The sequence below is a fragment of the Amblyomma mixtum genome, chromosome 6 (assembly GCF_055824585.1).
Source record: "Amblyomma mixtum isolate Tamu chromosome 6, ASM5582458v1, whole genome shotgun sequence".
NCBI lineage: Eukaryota > Metazoa > Arthropoda > Arachnida > Ixodida > Ixodidae > Amblyomma > Amblyomma mixtum.
In genome coordinates, this window is record NC_143017.1 from 73,116,459 (window position 1) to 73,135,968 (window position 19,510).

Below are 19,510 nucleotides of genomic sequence, written 5' to 3' on the forward strand. Positions count from 1 at the left end.
AAATATTCCCTCGATGCAATGCCTGTTTTGCGGCAGAGCGTTTTCAGTAAGCGCGACATGGAGTTCGGCGTGTCCTACGGTTCCGTTGCTACGGTGGCTGGCATGGCTCACGCGGACTCCACACTGAATCCGACATTTTCGAAGCAAGGTGTGCTCGGAAACGTGCCGAGGTGCCACGAAACGAAGACGAAAATTAGTTAGTGCTCGGCGAACGAGGCAAGCCTGTAGTAACAAACAAACAGCAGCGATGGCGGCGTTGCGGACTGTTAAGTCGAGAACTCTCGGTATAAAGCAAGCGCTGATATCAACTAGAGAACACGCGAAAGGCACGGGTAAGCGTTTTTCAAGTTATTCGCATACAGAGCATAGCTAGAAGCCTCTGTTTCGATAGCTTCGATGCTCTTGCAAATGGCGAACCACATAGCACGTGATCACCGGATAATTGCCTAATGTTGTATCCTAGCAACACCGGCTTTCAGTGCGATGACTACGTGCACTTGTGGTTTCTGGCGTTCATGACACTTTTAAAAATCGTAAAAGATGCACGCAGCTGCGTTTGTCACGGATTCGGGCTTGTTACGACGTGTAATTGTAGCTATTTACCGTACGTGTCTCTACCGGTGTATAGCATAGCGTGTACAAAAGGCGCGCGGGTGGTCAGCTGATCGCGTGTGCCGTTAATACTGAGGCCTGCTCAGTTCTATATCGCAATTTGCGAACAGAAGCATAAGTTGTATGCTTTGCAAGAGTTTGCGTGAAAATAATCGAGGTGTGGTGGCTTGCAACGCTGAAAATACTATTTTTCCATCTCGACCAATCGGAGACTCGAGGAGCCGCGTGACGTAGTCCTTCCTCGATCGTTCGCTGCCTGCGATTGGTTGCTTTGAACGTGACCTCATGAATAGTAATTAGTTTGCTACGGCGTACATGTACTTTGAAGGAGGACCCCATATTGAGGTTGCCGCGCTGCTCGGCGCCCGCTTTTCAGAGCTGCTTGTGTGTTCTAGCGAGTCGGCTGCGTGCCATCCGCCTGTGGTGCTGTAGTGCAAATGGAGAAGAGGATTGAATTGGAGAAGAGGGGTAAAAACCCCGAGCAGGTAAATGATTTTTCCTTGCTTGTCCGAAATTCGGTTTCACCTTAGGCGTAGACTTTTTTCAGCACCATTACACCGTTCATGTGGTTGCGAGCGCAAAAAGAAAAAAAATGTGCATCCTGTGACCAACTGTAGTTCCTGCAGTTCGAGCAGTCACCGTTTGTTTCATATTAATTCCGGATCGTTCGTACGAGCAGTTCGAGTTTTCTTTCTAACCAGTGCGCTTGCTTATCACGGAATGTGCGTCAAATAGGAAAATCATTGCTTGCGCAGGGGCAGCTTGCCGCCCAAAATGTTTGAAAAAAATCGCAGTTTATGTCGCATTTGTACTGACGTCGTTGCGTGCCTGGTGAAAAACTTGGCCTTTCGCAATTTGTTATGGCTCTCGCCTAATCAAACTGCATGCGTAAGACGAGTTTGCGGCAGATGCATAACGTGGACGGTTTTCTCCTGAATGTCAACATGGCGCTATTGCAAAGGAGCACCTCGTCATGTCATCGTAGACGATGTCGTAATTTGCATCATAACGTTTTGTGTGCCATCGGTGGCTTGAGAGCGTTCAGTTTTCGGCATCCGTTATCAGTATCGCCGGTAGTGTTTTGTAGACCGTGCTAGACCACGTTGTGCGGCACCGGTACGCCGCCATTATCGGCCTAAGGTGCGTGCCTTGGGGTGTTTGCCGCTTGGCAACTCCGGCAAAGCGCATTTTGCCCCTCAGAAAGCACACGCATGCAGTTTCTCGGCGTGCTGCAGTCTTTGCGATGCACTGGTAGCCCTGCCCACGGCTTATGTCAGCCGAGGGCCATGTCTGGCCTTGGTTGCTTGGGAATCGACCGCCATGTTGACTCTCGGCTGGATTGGCAGCGCAGTCGAGTTAAAAAAGTTAACAATTATTTCCTACGCCTTCGTGCCTCGCCATCCCGCCTGTACGGTCATACTTTTGGGCTCCGGCGCGAATTATTGGCGATGGGGGCTGTGTTGTTTGTGGCGGCAGTTCTGTTTTTATTTTCGAGTTTGGCATCGCGCCGATTCGCGCTGGCTTTTTTGTTTGTTTGTATGAGCTCTTTTCAATATGGATCCCCTTTGTGTCCGGCGCCGAAGAAATGGCGCGCTTACGTTGAAACTACGTAATTTTTGTGCGCGGCCATGTCGGTGGACTGGGCGCCGAGAGCGAGCTCACCCCGCGCGCGGCGATTGCCGACCGCGGCGCGTTCGCCTCGCGCGAGGCGTATTGTGCCGCGGCGGAGCCGCCGTTCGCGCCGGTGGCGTCGCGAGCGCATCGCCTCGGCGGCGGCGGTGGCGGCACATGTAATCTCATTCCCTCCCGCTCTTCCCTCCGCCGCAGATACACGAGCTCAACCTCGACAACTGCAGGAGTACCGCCATCGTCGGCCTGACAGAGGAGTTCGTTAACTTGGAGACACTCAGCCTCATCAATGTCGGCCTTACGAGCCTCAAGGGCTTCCCGAAGCTGCCCAACCTCAAGAAGGTGAGCCGACGGCCGGAGTGCACGGTACCCTCTGGCGGAGGCGACGCCTTATCTCACCCGCTTCTCTTGCCGCTCTGTGCAGTTGGAGCTGAGCGACAACAGGATTTCTGGTGGCCTCAACCTTCTGCACGGGAGCCCCAAGCTCACACATTTAAATTTGAGCGGGAACAAAATCAAGGGGCTGGAGACCTTGGATCCTCTGGTGGGCACCAATCAGTTCTGCATGCATTCAGGTTGCTGAGTGTTGCCTTGTTTGCACACCTTGGTGCATTACCTGTGTTCCTGAAAGGGCTGGTTCCTGTCTGATTCTTGCAGAAAGAGTTCAAAAACCTGAAGAACCTTGATCTTTTCAACTGTGAAGTGACAAGCATTGAGAACTACAGAGACAGAGTCTTCGAACTTATCCCAAGCTTGAAGTACCTGGACGGCTATGACAGAGATGAGAAGGAGGCAGAGGACTCTGAGGTGGATGATGAAGATGGTGAGGAATCATTTTAGATGTGCCTGTGCAAGGAATTTCACTTTGCAGCGGGTCACCAATTACCTCCTTGCTGTTTCGTTGTGCCTAGGCAATGAGGAAGATGATGAAGAGAATGAAGTGGATGGGGAAGGAGAGAGTGATGGTGAGCTGCGCCCCTTTTTGAGGCTGATCCTTGTAGTGTTGCTGATCTGCTGTCAGTCGTTTATTTAGTGCAACACTTTTCACAGAGGACGATGAAGATGATGTGAACGTGGACGACGAAGATGACGAGGATGGGGAGGAAGATGACGATGTTGATGAGGAGGATGGAGAAGATGGGGAGGAAGAGGTCGGTCTCGATTACCTAGAAAAAGACGACATTGATGTTAGTACCATTCATATATGAAGACGAGCAAGAACATCTGTTCGTTGCTGTGCCTGTTTTATGTTGTCTTTGGTTTACCTGCACTGGCCTAGAAGGGAGAAGTAACTGGGCAATTAACTTGATGCTGTACACACTTCATAGCACTCAGTATGTGCACATGAAGCCAGTGCTTGTCACTTGGCTGCTAGGGCAACCAACTTGTGCAGAGTTGAAAAATGTCGTATCTGCGATCACGTTCAAATAATGTTGTGCCTTTGTCTTTCAGGAGGAAAGTGAAGGAGACTTCTACAACCCGTATGATGTGGATGATGACGAAGATGGAGATGGTAAGTGAGCTTGTAGTGTTGCGAGTCATGGTTGCGAGTGCTGACCATTGCACTTTTCTTTCTTCTTTTTTTTTTTGTATCTGCAGAGAACGAGTCTCCAAAAGGCCAGAAGCGAAAGCGGGAAGAGGAAGATGGGGAGGACTGAGGGAGGGAGGGAAGAGCACTCAACACAATTGGAACATCCCGGCATCTTTACTTTAGTTTTTTTTTATGTCTTCTTCATTGTCACCTGTAGACTTTGTACAGCGGCAGAGAGAAACAAAATGCAACATCACAATCGCATCATCCTCGGTACCTGTCCCTAGCCTTTCTTCCCCCTTGTTCATTTCATTTGTGAACAATTTTTTTTTGTGTGTGTGTTTTAAAAAGCTTTTGCATGCATGGATTCCCGTCAAGATGCCCAACCAGTTGCTTCGAGATTTGTATAGGTTGTTACTGCTGAACCAGATTTGATTTCTGGCTACGACCGCAATCGATTGTGCTTGCAGCCATGCACATTCCAAGAGCTGTGCTGTTAGGGGCGCTGCTGTCTTTTGCATCTGCGCCTTCCTCAATCTGTGAGGGGCATCAAGTTAACTTTGATACCGGCGACACCAAAGTTGGCCCAGAAAAGGGGGTGGCCCCTAGGGACAGTGCCACGCAGGCACATCTACATCGTCATCCGCGTTTTTTTTTTTTCTTTCTCCTTGGCCCTCCCTTTTCTCAATTTGCCTTCGAAACATTGAATGAAATGCCTTTTATTGTCGCATTGTTGGCTGCGAGGGAAGGGCCTGTGCGGGTGCGCTGCAATTTTTAAAATGTCTGCGACCGTGCGGGCGCTTCCATTGCGGCTGCCAGTCTTCTGTGGCACAGAGGTGCGCAGAAGTGTAAATTATCAGCAGGGGCTTTGTCCAGTGTTTGGTTCAATTGTTAAATAAAGTTTTTACTGAAATGGCGACCACCATTGCCCACTGTCGTGGAATCAGACTGGCCAAACTGTTATGGATACTTGGTCATGAGGCCTGCACTGCCGCATCTCTTTTTGCAGAGTGTTGGATGTCGAGATCAGACAGCTGGCATTGTGCCTAACGCTTTTTTTTACTTGTGCCCAGTGGCAGTTGATCATCACATGTACTTTACTAATCCCAAAGGACTGCTGTGGTGGCTCGGCGGTTATGGCGCTTGGCTGCTGACCCAAAAGACGCGGTGGTTCGATCCTGGCCGCGGCAAGTGCACTTCAGTGAAGGCGAAATTCTAGAGGCCAGTGTACTGCGAGATGTTGGTACACGTTTCCGGGGCCCTTCACTACGAAGTCCTTCATAGCCTTAGTCGCTTTGGGACGGTAAACCACACTAATCTCGAAGGCCAGGGAAAGTTTGATCAAGGTGCAGTCAAATAGTGTTTTGATTTAGTGCAATGAGTTGGCATGAATGGGTCATTTTTAGGTGGAATTCATATTTGGAGGCACTGCCTTGGCCTCTGCTGCAAGAAAGTTGCGCACGGGCATCATTTGGTGAAGCTTTATTTGCCAAGCCAAAGAAATAGTTGCATAGAAACTTTTAATAGAACTTTGTCTGCTGGAAATTGCAAACATAAGTAATGTGATCAACCATAGTTCAAGCGCACCATGTGCAGCTCTCAACAGCACTGCTGACTTAGCGTTAACATGTTTATACAATACAGAATACTGACACACTCTGTACACCGACACAACAGAAGTGGAATATTGACAAAAATGGTAACGTGGTATGTGTATAATGTCGCTCTTGGCGCTTTGGTGCCTCCCAAGTGCCTTCATGAGCTATCTGTAGTGTAGCCTAAGTATATGCTCGTAGAATTTGTCTGCATTGCTGAACCCCTGGAACTAACAAAGCATCATTTTGTTCTCTAAACACACTTCTGCTCTTGAAGATGAAGCAAATCATAATGGCATGTTGCTCAGCACTTAAGAAGCAACTGGCTGCTTCATACCAAGCACCATACATGGATGCAAGAACGAGAGCCAAACATTGTAGATGGGCTTGTACAAGTTGCATGTTTAAGATCCATTACTAGGCAAGAGCGAGCATAGCACTCTGAAATTGAACAAGGCAACAGCCTGCTTGGGCTGTGTGCAAGTGGCAGTAGCTGCTTGACAGCGTTTTGAATTGCACAGAGGCCTGTGATTGCAGAAAAGGCAGCTCGGCAGCGTTTTAGCTCGTGGCAAGAAGCTGCTCCTTGCAGGAAAGGCTTTGTACAGTCCTCTGCTTGCGCATCGGGAGTTCAGTCAGCTGGGTAGGCCCTTCCTAGCAGCCGCCATTGTGTGCCTGTAGCTGAAGCTTGCTTTCCAGTTCTTGGATCTTCTTTTCTTTGCTGGCCAGCTGGTTCCGGAGTCGACGCAGCTCCACACTTTGGTTTCTGAATGCCTTGCGTAGCTGCACAGAAAAACGTCTGCCGTCAACACGCGCCTTGTTCGAGCGAAGCAATGAGAACCATTCGGTGTGGCAATTTTGCTGCTTTTATCGGCAAACTACTCGTAGTGCAGCCATCTGAGGTGTCTCTAGAATATGGCTGCAAACCTAGTTGACCTGTAATGACCCAAGACTAGCAATATATAAGGGTGATAAATGATGCAGTAGAACCTGTATCCAAAGTCGTCCACATTAGTTCTCTATACGAGTACCGATAACATCAGTTTGCAACTTCCTTCTGCAAAAGCAGTCGTGGAGTTGCTTTGAATTGCTATGATTTTATTTTGAATGTAGGAACAAGTTTCCAGGGACAAACAAATTTTAGCTTAGTCTTTTTGTCTCGTGTCGAATGTAGTCTTAACGATATCGATGCAATTGCATGCCAAGCGCTAGGGGCCCTGTTACTGCATTGCTCAAATTATTCTAAACTGCATGGACACACTAGCTTTCAGAAACTAGATCCTGCAGGCAAGTGCACTCGTGAAAATGGCTTTTGAAGGTTTTTTTTTTATTTGAGCATCCCAGGTCACCACCATGTCAAATGGCCTTCAAAAGGAACTGTCTCAAGCTTCGAGGTATCTGCACTTCATGGGCTGGGTACAGTGTACTACAGATATCCGTATTCAATTCAGCGGAGTAAAATTACTGCGTTTGGAAACGATTCAGACACTGGCCTTATATTCACTATGTCCATATCATCACTATATGTGCAGGTTCAGCGTATCAAGGTTCTACTGTATTACAGCATGCAAATTGTATATATTTACCTGTTGCAGGCCCAACTGTTTTCTTTGTAAGGGCTAACTGTTAACAGCAGTGTTCTGGTTGTCTTGCCATTCACCTTGCATGGCACCAACTGTTCAGCACTGCCCTAATATTGCATGACATACCGACTGTTGCGCAAATCAGAGAAAATCGAAAAAAAATTCTCTCGGCCTAACCGCACGTTTGTTCGGGCTCAAATTTCGCACAGAGGTTGCATTTGGCGGTCAGTTTTGTTTTATAACACATTTAGGTGGGGTACTTGCCTGATTCGGTCAGAATTATTTGGAAATCCCCATCGTCTGCGGCGACGGGGAACCAAAACCGAAAGGCTTCTCAGCAGTGGTACCTGTAGAGCCATCTCGTACCAACCGGAGAAACCCAGCTGTGCTAAATTGGTGAGCAAATCATTTTTGCTTGGTGCTGTCTGCTGCGAAGCAGCGCGAGACATCACCGAAAATGCGGTCGTACAGCGATCAAGAGAAGGCCATGGCCGTGACTTTGATGCGAGTCCAAGTCCTCCTACGCCGCCCTCCCCAGTAGAGGGCTCGTTTCTCCGGTGACTGCGAGATGGGCCACGGTTACCAGCGCTGCGAAGTCTTTCTGTCCTGGTTTTCCGTCGCCGCAGACAATGAGGATTTCCAAATAATTCTGACCGAATCAGGCAAGTACCCCACCTAAATGTGGTATAAAACAAAACTGACCGCCAAATGCAACATCTGTGCAAAATTTGAGCCCGAACAAACGTGCGGTTAGGCCGAGAGAATTTTTTTTTCGATTTTCTCTGATTTACGCAACAGTCTATACAGATTCCACACTTGAAGAGAACATGGGAGGGCGTGGCCATGCACTTTGAGGTGCCAGTGCGTACAGCACTGCCATGAAGACTCTGAGAGATATGGATGTGGTGCTTCACATCGTCTACCACGTTGCCTGCCATTGTTGCAGCACTGGTGCTCGGAAGAAAGCAGCCTCCTGTGTTTCCTCTAAGTGTGAAACGGCCTATGCTTTACATGCACCAGTGTAGCTTACAGCTTTGTTTGATCAGGCAGTGCCTTGCTTGCTACCTTGCTTCTGTGTTGACGCGATTTCCATACAAATTCAGCGTGCCTGCCCAGCTCGGGATTGGAAGAACTTACAGGTGTAAAGACACCAAATCTTTTCCTTCTTTAGAATGAATAACCAGGAATTCAGCTGCACCTGGTGAATAATGGATGATTGGAATATCTGCTCCTTCTGTTCCCGTTTTCATAGTGGAAATGAGGTCACATGGGGCACAAAAGAAAAAAATGTGCACAATAGGTGGAGCTCAATGAGACTTGGCAAGTGAAATGAAAATATGTCAGCAGGAACCGAACTTGCAACTGCTGTGCTGGGATCCAGGTATGTTTCTTGCAACAAGTTATGAGTGCATTTTCTGGTGCATGCACATTTAAGCAACTGCAATAATGGCTACGTCTCGTGTGCGAAGGTATTAGCCATTGCTGCATTATTTGCAGCAACACCATAGCAAGAGAGAAAGCTTAGTTAACAGTGCTACGAGCACAAGTAGCACTTGGACTGCATGGTGGCAGTTCAAGTCTCGGAGGATTTTGAGGCAGCGCTGGCTTGTAAACTACCTGTGATATGGACGTTACGTGCACACATAAAACTTTGAAGAACGCCAAGTTTCCTAGGCTTTTGACATGGTAGGCATTGTAGTTACCCTTAGATGAATGTTATGTAGTTTTCCCAAGCTTGCAGTCAATCATCACAGATGGCTTGAATTGAATAGCTTCGGCATTTGCCAATAAGCTGTTATAAGAATAGAAGTCGGCCACCTATGTCTTTATAAGGATAAGAGTGAGCCCACTTCTTCCTTCAGGGTACTACAAAAAGTCAAGTATTTGATGCATAGTGTTTAAAAGAGCATGATACAAGTGAACAGGGCCTAAAGACTTTTGGCTCCACTTTCTGGCAGCAAACAGATTATGCATGAAATATATATTGTCTATTAAAGTAGATTTCAGTAGATCAGTTTAAGGTGCTAATATAAAATGCTAAGTATTACGGATTTTAGTGTTGCGATGGCAATTATCAGTTGCACATTTCACTGTGAATACAATGTTTACTCAAGAGGAAATTTTTGTTTGCAATAAAACAAACAGCCTTGCTCAAAAGCCTTTCACTTCTAGTGTTAGTCGTACATAGGATAATGGCCACACAATGCATCCCACGTAACATGAGCCGTAGGTTAAAAAAAAAAGACTGGCACATTGTGTGAGCATAAAACAAAGGCATTACTTCTGATGTGCACGCGGTGTGGTGATGCACGTTGCTGTACACTAGCATTGAATTTCATCTGATGAACCCTCAAGCCACTGGTGATGTGAAAAGTTGCAATGAGAAAGTTGTACAGCATTGAAAGAGATCTCGAGTAGTATAATTTCTGTAACGATAACTTCCGACGTTCTGAACTTTGAAGGAAGTGCAGAAAAGCCTAGAGAAGCAAAAGATGGCATCGATTTCGTGCTTTGATGGCAACTACAGTTGTGCCAGCTTAGCCATGCCATTGCAATGGCAAGGGAGTACTGCAAGAAACGAGACAAATAGCTTGCTCCTGCCAAAACATGACAAATTTCATGTGCTGTGTTCAAGCAGAGAGAAAACTAGAATGATAAAGCAAAAGTTGAAAAAGTTATGGCAGTTTCTTTTCATGTCCTATAACTATCTGTACTTTGGTTTGGTTTAGTTGGTTTATAAGGTTTAACGTCCCGAAGCGACTGAGGCTATGAGAGACGCTGTAGTGAAGGGCTCCGGAAATTTCGACCACCTGGGGTTCTTTGTTTCTCACATCAGTTGCAACGCTGTCAAAGCTCTTGTTTATGCTGCCTACATCTGTGATGGTAGTGAGAGAAAAAAAAATTAACCGTTGATTTAGTTCATTGAAATGTGAAGTAGGTGCGCTAGCACAATATGTATGGACACTTCGCACAGGCTATTTACGATGGTTTTACAATGTCAGCGGCAGCTGGCGTGACATGGTTTCTGCCTTTCCGCTTGGCTGCAGCTGCCATGAAAAACGGTTTGCCTCCTTTCCATTAGGCTGTAGCACGTGTACTACCCTCTGTTCCATTTTACTGCAGCTAGCGTGCACAGGTTTCATCCTTTTTACATGGCCGCAGCTGCCTCGAAACTAAACTAGAGGGATTTCCCTCTCTCCTTTCTACCACCTGTCAACCGTGGCAGCTGGAAGATGAAGGCTTCATCCACAGACAGGAAGGTCTTTTCGCTAGCATGGCACCTAGTGCTAGCACACAAATAGATGCTTTTCCTGCAGGCTTATTACATGATACATTAGTCATGAGCTTGATTAAATGCGCTCTTATTGCTGAACGCACCCTATCGCTTTCTCCTGCCTTAGACCACTCGGCCACAAAACAAGCGTGGAGTAACATTTTTTCATCCAGACTACTGCTGCACCTTTCACAGTGTCGCACATGATGAATGAAATGGAGCACATTATTGCCAGATGTCACACAGTGGTTAGTAACCATGAAATAAACACTGGCTTGTCCTTGGCAGCTGCCAACAATACACTGGTTTATTCCATGTGCTGTGGTGCAAAAGGTGAGAGGAGCATTGCGGAGCAAGCTTCGTAGCAGAGAAAATTTCATTGGAGCAGGTCTTTTCTGTTTTGTAGCAGGAGCCCGATACTGAGAAAGTAAAAGATTCAGGGGGGTGCTTTGTTGACCTAAAGTGTGGTGAGTCGGAAGCCTTAAGCGCGGTGGTGCTGCTTGTGTCACTGATGTGTGGTTAAGATAAGCTTTGCCTCTAAGAGTGGAACGCAACAGCATCTTGCAGAGCTGCCGGGGAGTCCACAGAACGCCATCGCCCCTTCGGCTCTACCCCTTGCTCATCCGTAAATTGGTTTTTGAGGAAAGGAAATGTATCTGTCTCAAATATCTCTGTGTTGCTCATCTGTAAATTGGTTTTTGAGGAAAGGAAATGTACCTGTCGCTCATCCGTAAATTGGTTTTTGAGGAAAGGAAATGTATCTGTCTACACCTGAACCTAGCCATAACCCGAAGGGAGGAAGATGGGAGTGAATGCAGACATCCCATTTACTAGACCCGCCTTTGTTCATTCCAAACCATTGAGCTGGCATGGCGCAGTGGTATCGTGCTCGTCTCGCACTCCAGAGACCCTGGTTCGATTCCCCAACTCGACCAATTTCCTACTCGGTTTTATTTGTTCACATGGTCTGACTAGAAAGGTTAATTAGGCTACTTGGTTAATTAAGCAATTAACTAACCTCAGTCCCACTTACTTGGAGCATCACTATACCATCCCTTTAATTGGTTGCATGGTTACTAGCCAAAGTACAATTGGCCCGTTTGAAATTTGCGCACTGTGACGTCACGACCCATTGAAAAGCGCGACGTTTCTGTTAACTCCTGCTTACAACGATAAGGCATTAAACGCTTCCGCCTTAAAATTCTGAATACACAGGGTGTTAGCTAACTTTTGCCAAGGTTCAGAAAACGACACCGTGCCTTGCGAATATTGTTTTAAACAGTCCAGGGTTATAGGCAGTCATCTTAATCAGGTCCGCATCATTTTTAAATGCGCCTAATTTCCTAATCACTTAACACAAATGAGCTAACTTCTGTATCGTAAACTTTAGTGCTAAATTTTTTTGTGCAAAATTAGTAGAGCATGTTCAGAACTCTTCATTTCAGATCGTTTTCTTCAGTGCAATGCTGGGGTGATTCAATCTTTTAGGCTTAAAATAAGGCCTGCAAGATTTAAAAACACAGGCCACCAGTCACAATAATAGCTCTGAGATGAGCGTGGGCACTTTGCTTCATTAGAATTATGACGTTGCAGCAGGAGCGTGACCACCCCATTGTTATTTCATGGCACAGCAGAGTAATTTGTTGCAGTTCAACACTGCCATGCATCTCGCGACCAAGCCTTTCGTTGCGAATGTGCGCGCTCCACCTCATGGAGCCAACCTGTGGAGAATGCCATCTTATAATTGAAAGTGGCACAATTCAGTAACTCCACCCACATAACTAGCTTAGTGGCTTTGGCACTCGGCTGCTGATGCCAAGGTCGCCAATTCGATGCCGGCTATGACGGTTGCATTTTGATGGAGACAAAATACAAAAATATCTGTGTTCTGTGTGATGTCAGTGTGCGTTAAAGAACCTCTGGTGGTCTAAATTTATCTCGAGCCTGCCACTATGGCCTCCCTAATAGCCAATATGTTACTTCGAGATGTTAAACCTCACAATGTGCAATTTTAGAACTCCAATTTAATCAAACCAATTTTCTACCCCAGAATTTCAAATTAACTTGGCTTTGCTTTACAAACAGACTGGTGCTCAGATAATGACAATGCTCTTATAGCGAGCGCCAGCAAGACTCATCAAATTGAAATACCACCTGTAACGCATCTGAATCCATTCTAGCCGTTACAGATTCACCCTACAGGACGCATGATAGTGCTGTTCAAAAGCCTGATTACTCTAGCTCGGCTGAAATTTAGCAATCCTTAAGTCTCTTAAAAACAATTTTTATGTGCTTGTGCATTCGCCACTTTCTTTTTGGGCAATGTTTGCAGTGTCATCGAGGTAGATATGCAAAGCATGTGCACCGTGTACTAACAGTTGGTGGTGAAGCACTACAGAAAGCGAAACAGGGTGGGGTCGAATTCCGTCGGTCACCTTTCTCATCACATCAAGAGAAGAAAGCTGAGTTATGCCTGTGCACATTAAAGGGACAGTGAAGAGAGCACTATTAATATTTTTTTTATAGCAAAATCCGATATTTCGGCATGTCATGGCTTTGTTGCCACTTGGCCGGCAGCGAAAAATGCATTTATTTCTGAGAAACTTGGATTCGAAGTTGAAAAAGTTCTTCCTGCCGCTCTGATTCAAACTTGGGATTCTCCTATGACGACACAGGACTAAGCGACGTGAAACATGACGTGAACATGACGTAACGCAGACTCCGTGATTTCTGACGGCCAGCAGTGCGGCCTAGCAGCAGCCGAAACGAAAGCTACCGCTGGCCGCACGTTGAAGGCATCTATCGGCTATTGCAGCCGTCGCTACAGTCGCTTCGCTTACGTTTGCACTGGCGTTTTGCCAGCGTTACGATGGATCTCGTTCTCGAAGTCGTCAACGAAGTTCTCGCAAATAGACACCTTTAGCATACCGTGTACCTTGTTACCACTAGCGGAATACCGGGGCCCGCCTAACGCCGGTGAGCCGGCGCTGATTGGTCCCAATGCTTCAGACGCGCGCGTAGCTGCCGGGCACGTGGCGCCATCTGGCGACGTCAAGGAGATTTGCGCATGCATTGGCTGCCCCTCACTGATTTATGGCTTTTTGGGTCCTAGAGTTGCTAGAACCTTTGGTTCTAGCAACACTGCTTTGTCCTATGACGTCATCACGCTTGTACTTGCGAGTTTGGCCTGTGGCGGCGATACATGTATTTTGGTTCTTGCTCTTTTCTACGTTACAATAGCGTTGTTGACAGTATGAGTGGCGTTTCTGTAATGAGGAGCTGGTATTCTGCCGATACAAGCCAACTTCAATTTCTCCTCGGTGTCCCTTTAAGCGGTAGCCTCCACCACCTCAACTTGCTATGGCTCGCCATTGCTGGGATAGTATTTTGGCGTAGCATTGGTGCAACTTCATCAAAAACCAGATATCTGCAGCAGGCTTTATGCAATGGTGCAAGTTAGCGCATCATTCCCACCGAGGGACAGTTTGTATTGTTCATGTATTTCATGCATACGGTATTTGAAGTATACAATAATTTCGTTTTTCTCTTTACTTTTTTTTTCTCATGCATTACGATCTCTTGCACAATACTGAAATGCCTAGCTGCCTTTGTCTGTAGACTACAGGAACATTACTCAACATTAAAGCGACCATTCTGAATGCACAACAGCCTTGGAGCAGGACATTATTAGCATGGGCAAAGTCTCATACAATGATGCCGTTAAAAAGGGGCCCAGAAACACAATCTTAGTTAACTGTTTTGCCTGTTGATTGCATACGGTGAGTTATAATGGTGCTATTAGCGTCGGTAATGCCGCGTATATTCTGTTTTTTTAATATTTTAATGTCCTCCCAAAAACAACTTCATGGCTCTGATGGTGTCGCCACACAGTGGCGGGTTTTTAGCAGCGGATATGACATCACCTGGCGCGAGCTTGATGATTGGACAAACAGTAAATATACTGCAAATTGTGTGAATAAATAGAGACACATTTTGTCACCTCTCTGCGTTTTATATTAGATCAACAAAAACAACTTGTTTGTCTTAGATAAAAGCCCTGCAAAGCAAGTAAAATAAAAATACACCACCAGGGGCGCTCTGGCATGGAAACGACGCTGCCCGTCTCAGCAAGAACGAGTTACAGAGAGCAGGCAACCATGGAGTACAAACTTCCGCGACGTGCTCTGGCTGGCTGTTTTGATTGGTTGTGCCAGGTGCCGTCATTGGGAGAGCGAAATAGGAGTGGGAAGCCCCGCCAAAATCGAGTTGAGGGCAGCGTTTTGTTTGCTTGTATTTTGAAATTTCTTCACTGAATAACTCCCGTTCCTGTGCATCGATTCCTGTAATTCTTTTTAAGTCAGCATCTGTGTGACATAAAGAACCCACCTGAAGTATAGCCGGTATCCCCCCAAGCAGTGTTTCGCAGCCCCTTTAAGGTATCTGGTCTTTAACTGATTTTTGACCTCTCGCTTCTAAAACATACTCTTCGATCTTAACCTCAAGCTGTGTCATGGATAACAAGTGTTAAAAGAGGTTTAAAATCATCATTTATCTGAAAACACCCACCTTGAATAAGCACAACATATACATTAGTTTAGTGCGATGTATTCAAATCTGTGGGCTCAAAAATGATGTTCTCTAGAAGTTGCATTTCTGGGTAGGTATCCGGTTTAACCAGGTTTTTAAGAAGCCTGTTCAGGGAGCAAGAATCTAGTAAACTGGGTTTTACCTGAAAGTAAAGGGCCTTGCCTGCATAATATAGCACACCATCACTTTGGAAGCACAAGTAGCCTTCATGGGCAACGCACCAATTCTTAAACAATGCACACATATTTACAGTTCAACCTCAATATTTACAGTCCAACCTCAATATAACATTCATACCTGCACCCCAGTACTTCATTAAATCGCGAATTTCGTTAAGTTGGAGTTCCTATACTTCAGCAGTCCAAATAAAGTTACAGGTTTTTAGAATAATCCTGGTAGATTGCTCCCTGTAAATACAGTATAATCTCGATGATTCGATTACGGTTGATGCGTGTTTTGCGATACGAATTTTAGAAATGTCTCAGCCAGAGTGCATTATATTAAAAGTGTTTTGGTTCGGGATGATGGATGGTATACGGACAAGTGAACCAACGGACGCAGGGCGATGACGATGTCGAGAGAAGAAAGCTGCAAACGAGCACTGTGGACTTCTCCAGCCGAAAATAGCTAAGCTGAAAAAAAAAAAAAAAAACGGATATATACTGAACCCCCCCAGCACTAAACGATGTCCGCGCCGACGGCAGACGGCAGGCTTCAACGCACTACACAGGTGGCTGCAGGTGACAGATGGTGCAGGGGTACGTTTTGATCAACGTTTCTAGATAAAGACAGTTGGGAAACTTCGCCGGTGAGCCAGGGAGCAGAGTGGCCCCACGTGATCGCCGTCTAGGCGGTGGCGCTGCGGTCGCTTTAGGATGAGCGCGTCGTCTGCTGCTCCCAGCTCAACGTTTTTAGATAATATTATCAACATAAACTACGAGGAGGCAAGGGGTACGTCATGTTTCTCTAAACCGCGGAAAGAAGGGCTTCCAGTTTTTTTCGATATTTACAGCCAAAAGCTCAACCTCGAGCATCCTGCCCTCACGTACCCCAGACGTAGAACGCACATGGACTTCACAATTCGGAGATGAGCGCAGCTAGAAGCAGCCGCCCCCGGCGCAGACGATGCGAGGTGCGAGCTAACGTAAATCATTCGCGCAGCAAACTGTGACCAAGCGCAGCCAATGGGTGCCGCGGCGGTGAAGAGAAATCGTGGCCTCTGAGATCAAGCGCGATGTTAAAGTACCGATGCTTGAGCTGGTCACGGAGGCCGTGGCAAAACAAACGCGGTACTCCCACTACCCGAGAGATGGCGCTCGCATCTCTTTGAGATGAAATCGGCGACAGAAAGGGGCCGCATACCCGGAGCAAGTTTTCCAACTGTCTTTATCTAGAAACGTTGGTTTTGATTGAAGCCTGCCAGCAACACTTGGATAACAGCGTTCGAAAACCGCGGTCTGTCTTCCCTAAGTTTTGATCTGCTTGTCAAGGAGGCTCCTGGTATTACGTGCATGTGTTTTTTCGGGAACATCTTAAACAGTCCAACTGGTTTATGGAGCAATTAAAATCCCAGTTGGTTTCAGTTGAAATCAGTTCGGAACTGACTGGTTCCAGTTAGAATCTGTCAGTATGGTTTCGAAACCATCTAGACTGGTTTGTGGAGTAAAGTTACTCTGTTAAATCATGAAAAAAACTACATGGAAAAGATTGGGAAACGAAAAAAAGCCTTACTTTGCGAATTTCATTATATTGGGGTTCAGCTTAGTACTTTTATCAAAGTACAACTGCTTCGCCTTTTGTGTACATTGCCATTTTATCACTGCTCCAAGAGGAGATAATTTTGTGACCTTCAGCATTGCCACTACTTCATGCATAGTCACAACCCACAACATGTCAGTGATAACAATATGGCAGTTTGCATGTCATAACAGCTGAACACACTGTGATCATGAGCGTAGTCAACTAGGTAATGTACGCAGCAAAACAAAGGCCTCTGTGCCATTGATCTCCAATTAACCCTGTCCTGTGCCAGCCACAGGCACCCGTACCTGCAGGTCACCTATTCTGATCTGTACACCTAACTCCGGTGTGCCAGGCTGCTGGTTATCTGTTATCTGCACTACATGTTGATCCTGTCCAAGTTAATTTCCTCTTCTCGACTTCAGCTGGGATATGGCTGCCTTCATGCTCTCTTTCTATCGCTTCATTTTACTATCTCTTAATTTTACCCCATCATTTTACCCGCTGATGCCATGCACTCAGTTCTTTTCTTTGAGGTTCAAGTTTTGACCCGACAAGTTGAGTACTGGTAGAATATACAACTATTACTTTTTAGAGAAAGAGAGAGAGAGCTTTTATTTCCCGTCTTAAGTCCGAGCCTTCTGAGTTGCCTGTTGTAACTGGAGCTGCTTAAGAATTTGTGTTTGAGGGGTGTCTGTAAACTGCTGCATAAAATTTGAGAGTGCCTGCCAAATGTGCAAGGACCTTGTCTTAATCTCTTGATACATTTTCTTATGGTCTGGACCAGCAGTCATGGGATAGATGTGCCTTTTCCCAACTTTATAAACTTTGCTACCAATTGTAGCACTCTTGTCTCCTTGTCAGACTCTTGGACATTACTTCACATAAATTTTTAAGCCTACAACTGCACCTTGCTTCCCTGGGCCCTCAGCCACGCACTGCTATCCATTTCGAGTTAATTATCAGGGTGACGGAGCCAGTAAATCTGATGTTATTCAGCTGCGCCTGCTTGTATTCAGCTGCGCCTGCTTGGTCCTTATACTTAGTTCTTACCAATTCACTCTCTAATGCCTCTTTTGAATATGCATTCAGTGACAATGCCTCCTGGCCGACACCTTCCACTGTGACAAACCGCCAAAAATGTGAGGGGACACTACTGGAAAACCTCTCCTGACTGCATCTAAATGTGCTATCAGCAGCGAAACTTTATGCGATGTGCATTCTCAGAAAAAAAAACAGCATTGCCTTGTGATCCAGCTGTCTGACATTGTTACCAGTGGATGGAGCATGCACATCCTCTCATGCCTTCAGACATTTTAAGTGACTGGCTCATGAGACTGCACCAAAGTGAATTTTTTTTCATACGCCCACATCCAGTAGACTGTTACTGCCAGTAGAGAGAACAACTTTGCAGCACTGCACAACTCATGCAGCTCTGAAGCAAGCCTTGGCCATAATCATGTGTTGCAGTTCATGCTGAACATCACCGTACAAGCTAGTAAAGCAGCATGCTTCATGGCTAGACTGCAAAAGAATGCAATGGAGAATGCTGCACCTATGATGAAGCAGCAATCCAAAACTAAAATGAGCTGCAGGATACTTTACAAATTAAGTAGTCCTGCTGAAAGAGTGTGTACATCCTCAGTTCGCTGATTGCTAAGGAAACTTGGGGAAAAATGCCTATCCACTTATGTAACCTGCTTTTGGTAGGTGGTCATAGACCAAGATAGGCTGCTCCCTTGGTAAGAACTGGTAGAAAACCTTCCAACTTCTTCGATTTTGGAGGGATACTCGGGAGCTTTTCGGATGTGCATTCATATTACTGTAGGTTCTTCTCAATCATCTGATAATTCGTGCTGAATTTCACAGCTGGGTGACGTTTCATAGCAAATAATTTTTTAAATTTCATTTCGTAGCAAAATAATTTTAAAATTTCCCATCTCATTACCTCAATCAGAGCAGTTTGTATGGACAACCTGCAACATAGTGAGTTGCTCACATCAATATTTGTTCTGCGTTTCCTAAAGGAAGGAAATTCGAGCTTGACTTTTGTTATTTCAGACATATAATGAGTGAAGTTATCATTTTCAGTCACCAGTCTAACTGTTCGGTGCGTACGTAAGCAGTTTTGTGACAATATCTGTGGCATTTATTGGTTTCCTGTGATGTCATGTGTTGGTCAAAACAGTTTCATTTCTGTCAAATCCGGTTTTGGTTTTGTGTGTTTTGTTGTTTTACGATTGCTCATTATTTTGAAGATATTTTAACCGTGGGCAATAAAAACATCTCATAAGAGTTGCACCCTTTTTCTTCCAGTTAATAAGTTCCTGGATAATATGCTCAAAACGTCTATAAATTTTGGTTGCATAATGCATTTAGCAACCAACAACCTGACAAGGGATGCGACATGAGAAATGCAGCGACTTCTTTGCAATACCTAAAAGCAAGGGGGAGAAGCATCTGAACTGCAACGCTGTGCCTGCATATGAGTGTGCTGGGTCTGGGGAATGCAGCATCAAGAGCAAGAACGCTGTGACAGGCAGCTGCCACAACAGCCTCCCCTTACACTAGCGGCTTCCCCGCATTGCACTAATGCGAGGGGCCAAAGAATCCGAAAACAATGAGCAAGAAATCCCAGCTACTTCCTCAATATCAACAGATCGGATGTGTTGCAAGGTTTCTTCTGCACTAAGGAGAGTGCAAAGCGGACAGAATTTTGTGAGTACTGGAAAAGTAGTCGTTCAGACCTTGTGCCAAGAAATGCTCATTGACATCTTTGTCAAGTGAAATTGGCAATTAATATGCCTTTCTCCCTCATTCAACAGTTGCATTATTAAGAATTAGGTGGTCCGGATCATGTTTTCCCGAATAATACGTTTTTACATATTTGTTTGGAAATGCGTCAGTGAGGTTCTACTATAAAATTATTACTCTTCGCATCATGTTTAGTCACAGCTTTAGC

The 19,510-nt window shown here is 45.8% G+C and overlaps 2 protein-coding genes across 7 annotated transcripts in view; one reads left to right on the plus strand and one right to left on the minus strand.

Moving 5' to 3' along the window:
- Positions 1-4,691, plus strand: Mapmodulin (acidic leucine-rich nuclear phosphoprotein 32 mapmodulin). 4 transcript variants are annotated; one of them, XM_089548131.1, is made up of 9 exons: positions 1-332; positions 1,008-1,097; positions 2,440-2,583; positions 2,666-2,785; positions 2,899-3,064; positions 3,153-3,206; positions 3,292-3,428; positions 3,694-3,754; positions 3,841-4,691. In XM_089548131.1, the coding sequence occupies exons 2-9, from the start codon at positions 1,050-1,052 to the stop codon at positions 3,897-3,899; spliced, it is 789 nt and encodes a 262-aa protein (XP_089404257.1). In that variant the 5' UTR covers positions 1-332; positions 1,008-1,049; the 3' UTR covers positions 3,900-4,691. The 4 variants fall into 4 exon arrangements, with proteins under 4 accessions (XP_089404257.1, XP_089404256.1, XP_089404258.1 ...); XM_089548130.1 differs by having other exon boundaries at positions 2-332; positions 989-1,097; XM_089548132.1 differs by lacking the exon at positions 1-332 and having other exon boundaries at positions 398-1,097; positions 3,292-3,392.
- A 548-nt stretch (positions 4,692-5,239) lies between these two features.
- Positions 5,240-19,510, minus strand: part of LOC149339369 (coronin-2B-like) — a 210,983-nt gene continuing 196,712 nt past the window's right edge. For all 3 annotated transcript variants that reach the window (XM_089548127.1, XM_089548128.1, XM_089548129.1), the window contains one exon: positions 5,240-6,147. In XM_089548127.1, the coding sequence (XP_089404253.1) occupies positions 6,019-6,147 (129 nt within the window). In that variant the 3' untranslated portion in view covers positions 5,240-6,018. The remainder of the gene's footprint in view (positions 6,148-19,510) is intronic.